Consider the following 10,811-nt stretch of genomic DNA (forward strand, 5'->3'; position numbering starts at 1 on the left):
CTGCCTGGGCAAAATACTTACTGTAGTAAGAGATTTCTGTTCTCTGTAACATGTATCTTTAATTTGTTTGGGTTTTTTAGATTCATGTCTGTATGCTTCATGAGCAAACATGGAAAATATGTTCTCACACCAGTTTTCCTTCGGCTTGCACTGAATCCTACAGTTTGTCGCTATTGCCTGTTGTATAGTCCATCCCTTGTACACTGACAGAGTCAGCGGCACTAAAAGCCCCAAGAAATTGTATAGATTAAAAAGAAGAAAAAATAAACATTTTGTGCTTGAAAACTGTGTGAAAAACCCAGTGTTTTTCTGAAAACAGAAGCGTGTCCATTCCCCGCTCTCCCAGGTAACTGCGCCTGTTTTCCAGCCTTCTGTGCGAAGGATTAGATGCCGTGCCTCCACTGCTCCTCGGTGCCTGCCCAGGGCTGCATCCCATCTCTTGCAGCTGTAGACGTGCAGTGGTGCTCCAGAAGAGCTGTAGTGCCACCCCACAGAACCTCGCTGCTGCTGCAGCGTTTCTGGTGCTCTGCTGCTGCAAAGCAGGCCGGGCCAGAACATTAAATGGGTTATTTTAGGAGATGGTATCTTTAGCATCTCATTCGTACTGCCAGCAATACTGCAGTTGGGTAGGTGGTAAATGAGGCGTTTGGACCGTGCACATCCCACACTGCCAGTACCAGGGAAGCCCCATTAGCATGAGCCTGGCATAATTTAAATGTGAGGGAGGGCATCGAAGATACTTGGCCCCAGTACGAGTTTGTGCTGCTTGCACACTCTTGGCAGTCACTGATGTCGGTGTAGGCTGCAGTAGAAATGAGGAAGGGCTGTGCAGGGAGAGGTCTGGTACTTCTGCTTCTGTGCTTCTGCACATCTGACGTGCAGTTCTGCTGTGGGTGCTGCGTGCGTGTCAGGTGCCAGCCCTGTGCTGCTGGTCATCAGAGCCTTCCTCCCAAGCATGGCCAAAGCTGTGGGAGCTCGTGGGGCTGCCTGGTGCCAGGTTTGGTCCAGAGCTAACCGTGTTCACTTTCACTTTTAAAATGAAGCTTTCAGAATTTTAGTGCCTGCTTTCCTAAGTGGGCTGCTTTTAGCTGGCGGTGGGGCCAGAGGTTGATGCTTTCATTTCAGTGTTCATGACTTGAATTTTGTGATAGCCATCTTGGCTTCAGTTCTTTAGGCTGTGAACTTCCAGCTATGTTTTGTTGTCCCTGATCATGCTGAAAGGAGCTTTGGGCCTTGATAGCAATTAAGCAAATGACTTGGGATGGAACAAATTGGGCAACTTCTTGAGAAAAATGTGAGCAAAGGTGCTTTGCCTGCACCTTTGGAAAAAGAGAATGCCCTGCTCCAGGGAGCTGCTGGTCATTGGATGTCTTTCTTGTCTTTTAAGAAACAGTTTTTGTTTCTTAAAAACTGAGCTATGTTCCTAAGAAGTCCACTTAAATAGGACCAGTGGGCAAGTACTTGACTGTTAGCTATGTGCCCGTGCTTTATACGAAGCCTTCGGAAAGCAAAAGGTGTTTGCACAGCCAGCATCGGTGCTGCTCAGGCAGCAGGGCTGGCTCCCAGTGATCTGTGCGTTTTGCTGGATTTAACCAACTTGTGCTGAGCCCTGTCATCCAGCCTTAGCCTGGAGCAGGAGGCACCACAGGGCTGGTGCTGCAGCATTGGTGGAGGGACAAGATATTGAAAGAGGACTTCCTGCTGCTGAGTCACACACCTGGTAGTAAGGAAAGGGAGTGCGACTGGTCTGATGTCGAGAGTGCATCATTGCAGGGCAGCATGGGAGGGGATCCTGCACCCTTCAAGGTTCGTTGTTCACCCCGGCTCAGCCTCCCTGGCCCATGTGTTCAACAGCTGATGTGAAAACTTGCCCTGTGTAACCGTGGTCTCATTCTGTAACTTAGAGTTAATATTACTCAGGTGTTACTTTACACCTACCCCTCTTCCATCACTGTCTGGCACAGCTTCTTTCATTTTTCTCTGAGATATTTGACATTGATGGTTATCAAAAACGGGCTGTTGAACTGAACGGGCTGGTTGTCCGGCCAAGCGTGGCAGTCTGTGCGCTCCTGCAAATTGATTCCTCTTTGGAAAGAGGCAGTAGTGCTAAATGCCAGTATTTCTGAAATGAACTTCTTAATCAAGATGCGGGTTTTGCCATTTGATATTTGGGGAAGAAAGTCACTAATACCTTTGTGTCATTCGTGAAGTTAACTTGGCTTTTTCAGTAGCTGCTTTTTCCCTTGAAGTGTTTTTGTGGTTTTCCTAGTGCAGTGCTTTCAGTTCAGAGAACAGTGAGATTTTCCCTATAGACTTAGCGTTCAGAGTGTTCATATTGGCTTTGTTCAATAAGCATGAGTTTGATATGGGCACTGCTTGAGTGGTAAATGCATCCTTCTTCATTCTTTGAAAGTCAGACCTGGAGAGTTTTGAATAGAAGTCTTCATTCTGAAATTACTTGACCTCAGCATTGCTTTCCTCGTCCTGCCTGAAAAATGGCAAAGATGTCATGACTTTTGAGCAAGGTTGGCATCTCAGAAGTTAGATAATATGGCAAAAACCTGCTTCATTTTCTGCATTGCTGTGAGGACCCCCGCCTGAATTTCAGTAATGTGGTTGACAGTGTTGGCTTGGAGATGCAGTAGTTTGTGACCGTTTAATTCCTTTGTGAAATTTTTTGTGTTCTGGTTCCTCTCTCAATCCCTGATTTGTGGTGATGTTTGTGGGAAACGATGGCTGTGCTGCAGAGGTGTGCCTGCTGAATCTCTGAGATCTCTGCAGAGGCCACAGAATGAGAGACTATCACAAGTTGAGTCCCATTGTCATGGATGGGTGACTCTCTTGCTATAGGATTGAATTTATAAAATGGCAAAAACATAATCACATGTGATCTCTTGACATGGGTATTTATTGAATTGAGTACGGGTTATTTTTTGTCCGTTTTTTCTTTTTGTGTGCGTGTGTTTCTATGGGGTTGACTTTTGCTTATGCATCTGTACCAGTGCAGATGTGAGCGGAGATTCAGCTGGGTATTTGTGCAGGCTGACTGCTGTGCTGATTGCTGCACTTCTCTTGAATGAGCCTGGTAAATGCAATTATCTTCCTGTCTATATTGCTGAAACTAACTGTTGAGCACATGCAGACCGTGTTGTGGCTGACGAGCTGGTGAGGTTTGCCTGAGCAGGACTTGCTTTTTCCTAAGGTCTGTTTTTCCTGTGTGTGCAGCAGGAAGGCGTTGTGCCGGCCCTGGCTCTGTGATCTGTTACTAATGCAGATAAGTTGCAGAAGTGCACCGTAATAAAAGAGATTTTAGGAGCTGTCAGGTTACAAATTTGCATTTTGAAAGAATTTCTTGCTCAAAGGGACTTGGACGTACTGTGGTGCTGATGTTAGCTGTGTCACTAAATAGAGTACCTGTGACTGATTCATCTGGAAGGCTCATTCCAGAAGGCAGCAACTTCTTGTTGTAAAGTGTGCAGTCCGTTCTGTTATATTTTTTTTCCATCCAAAGTGATAGCCTGCTATCAGGATTGCTGTTACATATGCTTGGATCTATATTTGACTGTAAAGCTTCCCCCCTGAAGTAACTCTCCCATGAGAAGTCTAGAGGGTGCATAATTCAAGCCTTCACTTTTATATACACAGACTTACTAAACTTTAGATTTTTCTTGCTAAGTGTGGAGAAGCCATGTACAAAATAAGGCCTGGTGTGATTAGGGATGTGCTGTAATGGTGGAATTCTTGTGAATGGATGGAATTCTTGTCTGTAGAGGTTTTTTTTTGAAGTCTGTGGAGGAAGGAGCACTCAGTTTACACTTCAGTGTCGCGCCCCGAATGGATGCGCAGCATACGTTCAGCGCACTGCTGCAGCTGCCCATTGACAACCTTCCTACAAGGCAGAAGGAAAAGGTAGAACTTTCTTTTCCCTCTGAAGGCCTATAAAAAGTATTTATTTCTGTGTTGTAGTTTGGTGGGGATTTTTGAGTTACTTTGTAAATAAGTTAGAAACTTCTTCAGCATTCAGTTTTTGTTTATCAAACCAGATATAGAGCACCTAACAACGTTTCTTAGTGTTTGTTTCCTACCCTCTGGTCAGCAGCTACAAGACACAAGGCGCAGTTTTTCCCATCCTTTTCTCCAACACAGGAAATGTTGTGTGTAACTGAATTCAGTGATGTCTTCAGTGCTGTGGAGAGGGCAGTTCAGTTTTTGGCCAAAAGCTCAGGCTGCCTTCAGAATAAGAAGCTAAGAAGTTGTCCACTGGGACATGGGCTGAGTATCTGTGAGAGTTTCTATCAAGAGGCAGGAAACTGCGGAGCTCGCTCTCATTCTGGCTTGATGGCTGACCTGCTGTATATGTGTATGGGATATGTCCCATTGCTACCTTAAGGTTTTTCCCTGTTACCTGGAGATCATAAATTTTGGCTCATTTCATTTCTCCTGTGCCCGATACTAGTTGTTATTAGTGGGCATTACTGAGAACTGTGGTGGTTTCAGGTGAACGTGCAGAACCGATGTTGAGCAGAAGCTTGTCGAAGGATGGCAACCAAGACAGCTTTGCTTCCTTTAAAGCAATTCTTCCTATGAACAGGCAGAGCAAGAAAGATGGGAGGGAGAAAACTGGGGCTGCAGTTAATGAGAGCAAAGCCCAAAACAGGGAATCCCCCAGGAGCTATGCCAAACACAGACTGTTTGCACAGCATCCTTTCCCCCATGTCCCATGTATTCCCTTCTGCCCTGAAGTACTCACTGCGTTTTTTTCTGGAAGAATCTAGCAAGCTTTATGCTGTATAAAAATGTATGTGCTTGCAGACCCAATAACCAGTGTGCATGTTGCTGGGATGTAGAGTGAAGGACGCTGGTGATGACATGGTGCAGTGGGTGCACAGCAGCAGGCCGTGCGCTGGCCCTGAGCTGCTGCTTTCTCCCACCTGGTGCTCAGTACGTTCCCTTCCAAGTCCATCGTGAGCCCCGGATGCTGCGTAGCCTCCTGCCCCCAGAGGGGTGCCTTGCTCTGAAGGAATGGGTGAGGTGCTCTGGTTCTGCTGCAGCAGGCTCTGGGCTCTGACAAAGGGCTTTAGGAATGTTTATGCTGCCACGTTCTCAGTACGGCACACGTGATGCTCTCTGAGGATTTCGGGTTCTGTTCTCGTGCAGAGCCTGCACTGGCTCTCGTGGAAGCGCCTTCGGCACGCTGCGGTCTGTGATCTCACGTGGCCATTTTGTCTTTTAGATTCTGAAAATGCGATCGCCAGCGACTGACACGTGGCCCCCGCAGCTCCGGTGCCAAGCGCCAGGTCCTGCTGCAGCTAAAGAGGAGGAAGAGGAAGATGGGAAATGATTTGTCGTGTGTGAGAAATTCTGTGCCGTTCTGGTCCATTCTACACAATTTTGTAACTTCTTTCTAATCATTTTCCTTTTTTATTTATAGTTGGAAATACAAAAATGTTATGCAAAAAAAAAAAAAAGAAAAAAAAAAAATAAAGGAAAATTATTTTGGGGGAAAAGGACTTTGTTCCAAATCGTTCCCTTCTGTTGTGAGCCAGGTTCCTGTGAGCAGTTTCTGGAGAAGAGGGAGGAGGAGGAGGAGGCATTCTTTCAAATGCTTTTTGTTTCATGCAGTTAATTGTAATTAAAGAGATTATCCAAAAAAATAAGCTAGGCACATGTATTCAGGTTCCACTAAAAAAAAAAAAGATAAGTTCCAAGTCCATTTGAATTTCTCGCAGTCAGAGCTGTTCTTTTGTAAAGAGAATACTTAAAATCTGGTTAAATCAAGTAAAGAAACCTGCAGAGACTTCACTGGAGAGTAACTCTGTACTTGTCGTTTCCTTTTTTTTTAGCTCTTTCTTTTTCTTTGAGACTGGCCGCATTTTCTTGCCACAGTTAAATACAGTTCTCAAGTCACTTCTAATTTAAATGTAAGCCTGAAATCCTTCTGCAGACGAGTCAGTAATTGGAGCAATTTTTAAAAGACTTTCAAGTGCCTTCAACAAGCAAAAATTATGGTGGTGGGAGATTTCTTTTCCTTGATTCACTCACAATAGGCTTCAGCTGTCTGCTGGGCTGGGGCGATGTACAGAGCCGTTTGTAGCAATAATCTCATGAGTAATCATTTATTACAAAGGACTACTCAACTTTTTTTTTTGTAGAGCAGTGGCTTTTAGTGCAGTCCCCAAGGAGCAGGAGTGCTGCTTTCGCTGTTGCATTCTGGCCCCAAGCTCTTCCAACCCACTGCCATGCACTCAGAGTTCAGTGGCTTCCCCTCAGCAGGGTCAGAGCCCATGTTCTGTTCACTCTGCTTCTGGTACTGGAGAAATACGAATTTCTAGTTGCCCACGAGCCTTTCCGTATCATCCCTTCTCGCATCCGGAGCCTGGCATATTGTTTTGTTGTTATCTGCCATGTTTGTCTCTTCCAGCTCTCAGTTCTAAATAATAAATCTTATTTTGATGCCGCTGGTCACTATTTCCTTACCACTTCAGCTCTGGGCTGCCTGTGAGCCGGGTCTGGGTGTGCTGCTGGCACAGCTGAGCTCAGGAACCGTGAAGCAAGGTGCTGTTAAATGCCTGGGAAATCCAAAATTTGAAGCCCCAGTGGCAAAACAGATGTCTGTGCTAACGTCGTGTTTCTCTGTGTTGCCTCCTGTCCTGCCTGTGTCTAAGGAAATGGAAATAACCTCCTGGCTGAGAGCAGAGCTAGGCAGGTGCTGAGGGCTGTTGGTTAAGTATTGCTTGCTCTCGGCTTTCCTGATGCAGGAGGGTTCCGTTCCCTTTGGAGCAGGGGACGCACAGGGGTCTGCTGCACACCGCTCCTTCCCTTCACATTCCTGGTCCCTCCAGTCTGCATGGAGTGCTCCCCATCCCATGGCTCTGTGTGGGGATGGCAGTGCCGCAGCCTGGTGTACTGCTCTGGGGTGAGCACTGTGCCATCGAGCGCAGCATCACTGTGCTCTGCCACCACCTGGCATTTCGCTCCCGAGCAGTCCTGAAGGCTCCTTGCTGCAAGGCAGGTGCTCACAACCTCCCACCTCCCAGGCCTTCCCCCTGCCTTTCTGATGCCTGGATCCACTGCTGCCTCTGCAAACCCTTGAGCTCCTTCATGGCCACAACTTCAAGAAGCTGAGAGCCCCCCATCTCCAGATAAGTATTTTAAAATGATCTGTGGGCATTCAGATTAAATACGGGGGTTAGTATGAGGACTGAAAGATGTAGCACGTAGGATGTTTGTTGCCCCCTTCTGCAAAGGATATTCACCTTTATTTCATTTTCTTCTGCTCAATTCCTGGCTGCAGCTCGTGTACTTACTGCTCGTGCAGTAAGGGGTGCTTGCACTGCTCAGGGTGGGCTCAGGTGCAGCTCCATCCCTACTGCCTCCAGCCCCTGTTCCTCACAGAGCAGTAGCAAGTGTGCCCCTGTCAGCTCAGTGCAAAGCTAGTGTTACAGTTTAAAGTTAAATCTGAATTACAGTGTGCTGAAGTGTTAAGCCTTAGCTGATGACTTTGAGGTGGCAAGGGAAGGGATCACTGTGAGGTGCAGTACTGTGTGTTAGCAGTGGAGCTCGGAAGAAGAAAGCCTCAGAGCCAGCACCAGCAGCTCCATGATGTGAGCAAGGACTGAGACAGCACAGCTCACTCCTAGCAGGGCTGGGACCCCCCCATGGGCAGCCCCACACGTGCTGTGAGCAGGAGGCTGTGCCTTTGCTGCAGTGGGGCCCTGAGGCTTGGTCATTGCCACGCATCCTGAGTACCTGCAGCCTTACTTTGGAGCTTGCAGTGCTCCTGGTGCTTCATATGGGCTAGGCCCAACTCTGTGGGCAGCTCCAGGGCTCCATGCTGGCATTGTCATGTGCCAGCAAGCTGCTGCCTGATGCTGACCCTTGGGAAGTGGTCTTCCATGCCACCTGCCAGTCCTTCCAGCTCAGGGCCTGTGCTGCCTCCTGGGAAAACAACTGTAAGAACAGAGAAATGAATCCTTCCATTTGGCACTGGGTGCTATGAAAGCAATCCAGCACATCTGCTGCAGGCGCAGCCATGCCCAGTATAATGGGACTCCTTGGTGTTTGCCAGTTATTCTGAAACTCCTTTGAGTGTAAAACAAGGGTTTAACAGTATATAAACTACTTCTTGCGATCTTGCTATTAATAGTGTAGCTGTGAGGTTTGGGTTGTACAAGAGTTAAGGCAAAAACCACCTTCTGGTTAGCTGAGTTGTGGGCAAACTCCCAGAGGTTGTTCTTCCTGCTGCCTCTGTTCCCGTGAGCCGCTGAAGTCTCGGAATAATTTGCAGTGAAGAATTTCTGGGTTATTGTATGGGCATCTGGATATGCTCAGTCTGTCCCTGGGAATGTCCTCAGAGATGTTAATCAATCTGAGGTTAATCACCACCAGGAGAGGTGGCTGGTGATGTCAGCTGTTCAGGCTTTGTGGGAAGGCTCCCAGTGAAGACAAGCAGAAATGGCAGCTGGGCTGCTGCACAGCTTCCTCGTAAACACAGGGAGTGTGGTGACTGCTGAGATGAGGTGAAATAATGGTTGTAAGCCGAAGTAGCCTGGCTTTTTTGTTGATTGGGTTGATTGGCTGAAGAGCCAAGGCTTCCCAAAACCTAATGGAGCAGGTATGCAGGAGAATCACACTTCTGTACCCTAGCTAAGGTATGCAGAACAATGGGATTTATGTCAAATTCCTCTGAGATCCTCTCATAAGGTACAGAGTAAGTACCAAAGTGCTGTTTGGCTGCGGTTCATGGGATGGAGCTGCATTGGCAGCAGCTCATCTTCTCTTGGGCTCCCTGAGTAAAGCACGGCAAGGTGTAAGTTGGTGCAGGGCCTCCGAAGACTGGCAGCTGTGGGCCTGCACCTCCTGTTGCTGCCTTGCCTGGCCCAGAGCAGGGAATGGTCAGCGCCTGTATGGCCCCAGGGATCCCACATGCAGCTGACAGGGCCCGGACCCCCCCCCCCTCCCCACCTCTCCCAAGGCCAGTGTGACCTTGCAGTGGGGGCAGTGGTGTTGCCAGAGCTTGGGCAGTGCTCCAAGGCAGGAGAGCCCAGAGAAGCACGCAGTGCTGGGAGGCAAGGGTGCTTAGCAACAGGAGCTGTGGAAGATGCTGCATTTCTCCCTGACACCCTTGCTGCTGTCAGAGCAGGGAGTGCAAACACTCAGTGTGTCAGCATGACTGTGCACCTAGGAAACACAGTTTAATTTGAACAAAAATATAGATATGTATTGTGGCAATAGAGGGAAGTAATTGCAAATGTTAAAAATGCAGCTTAACTTCCTGCAACAGTGATTTTTGAAGCAGAAAAGTAATTTAACTGCTACTGTCTTAGGGAAAAAATGTTGAGCAGTTTTCAAATCCTCTCTGGAATTAAACAGTTTCAGCGAGATTTGAGAGCATGTGTAAATGGTTTATTTTCTGTCCTCAGTTTCTTGGCACTTTAGCACTTGGAGCAGGAGAATCTCTGGAAAGAAAGGGAGGAATAAACTTGGCGAGATGCTGATTTGATGCTGGGGACACATGGAGATATTTGCGGCTGTGAGATGTTTAACGAGGATTCCAAGGGCTGTTAGCATAGTCACGGAAATTGGGAGTCAGCTAAAAGCATCAAACATAGCAAAATAATTCTCAAATATTTGCTGTTGCATGTGAGAGCTTGGGCTGCCGGGGCTATTGGCTGCGGGTGCAGGTCCTGGCAGCAGCTGACGTGGGGAGTGCTTGGGATGTAGGTGTATGAGGAGACTTCACAGACTTTAACGTGACACTTGGAGGAGTTATTGTCCAGCTTAACCTGGCTTTGCTGTTCTTTTTAATTGGAGGTCTGTGTTAGTTTAAGAAAACAACAAACCTGTAAATAAGAGTGGTGAAAGCTTAGCAGCGCTGCACTCACCAATTGGTGGCAGAGTGAACCTTTGTTTTCGTGTACCTGGTGGTGCTGTCTGGTACTGGGGGAGTGAGGAGGGGAGGAGGGAGACAGCAGGAGGAGGGCATTCTTCTTCTGATGAGCCCACAGTGCTGGCAGGACAGATCTGTGGCTCTGCTCATGCTGGTGCAAGGTCAATGATTGCACTGCAATAGGAATCTAGGCATGTATTTCCAGGTATTTTTGCTGATGAATGTTCATTACTAATGATATGAAAGCAAGATGGCAATTAGCGCTGTGATGTGAAAAATGTTTCTGTTTGCTCACCAGTGTTTGCAAGTGAAGGGACACAAGTCTAGTGGAGCCAACTGCTCAGAAGCCCTTATTTCTGCTTCTGCCTGCCGTTATTCTTCACTGTTTTCTAACATCAATTATTATAAAACTGGGCAAGTAGAATTGTTTAAAGATTGTCTCTCTGGATGGTCCTTCAGTGGAAAACGTGGTTGCTAAAAAATCAAAACGGAATACTCTCTTTCAGTTTGATTTGTGGCTGTTTACAGAAGTCCCATCTCTAGCCCAGAGGTATCAGTGCTGTGAGCGTGCTGGCAGTACAAGGAAGGTGAGAGAGGTACAAGCACAGGAGGAGCTCCACCACCTGCCCCAAGGGTTTCAGAGCGCTCAGAAGCCATGGGTGCTGTGTGGGGGAGCCACAGGTTCCCCTGAGCAGGACCAGCGTGACCTTGGTGCTGCTGCAGCCACATCCCTGCAGTGCCATGGTGTGTTATAACGCACAGAGCAGGAGCAGGCCTTCCATGGGGCAGTGCTCCATAGCTGCTCAGCAAGCTGCAGGACTGCTCAGTTACCTCCCCTGACCCGAGCACCTCGCCCACATTTGCAGGCTCATAGAGCTCTTTCTGCAGGAAAGATGGATCGGCTGCATGTCTTGTGCAGTGC

The 10,811-nt window shown here is 47.7% G+C and overlaps 1 protein-coding gene across 3 annotated transcripts in view; it reads left to right on the plus strand.

Moving 5' to 3' along the window:
* WNK2 (WNK lysine deficient protein kinase 2) overlaps nucleotides 1-6,457 on the plus strand; it is a 105,541-nt gene extending 99,084 nt beyond the window's left edge. Inside the window, exon 28 of one of the 3 annotated variants that reach the window (XM_042880105.1) lies at nucleotides 5,234-6,457. In XM_042880105.1, the coding sequence (XP_042736039.1) occupies nucleotides 5,234-5,341 (108 nt within the window). In that variant the 3' untranslated portion in view covers nucleotides 5,342-6,457. Of the gene's footprint in view, nucleotides 1-80; nucleotides 296-5,233 lie in introns of those variants that run through there. The other 2 variants (XM_042880102.1, XM_042880100.1) reach the window with 2 other exon arrangements.
* The last annotated feature ends 4,354 nt before the right edge of the window (nucleotides 6,458-10,811 follow it).

This window comes from Lagopus leucura, unplaced genomic scaffold (assembly GCF_019238085.1).
Source record: "Lagopus leucura isolate 7727_CA_CO unplaced genomic scaffold, USGS_WTPT01 Super-Scaffold_100026, whole genome shotgun sequence".
NCBI classification, from domain to species: Eukaryota; Metazoa; Chordata; class Aves; order Galliformes; family Phasianidae; genus Lagopus; species Lagopus leucura.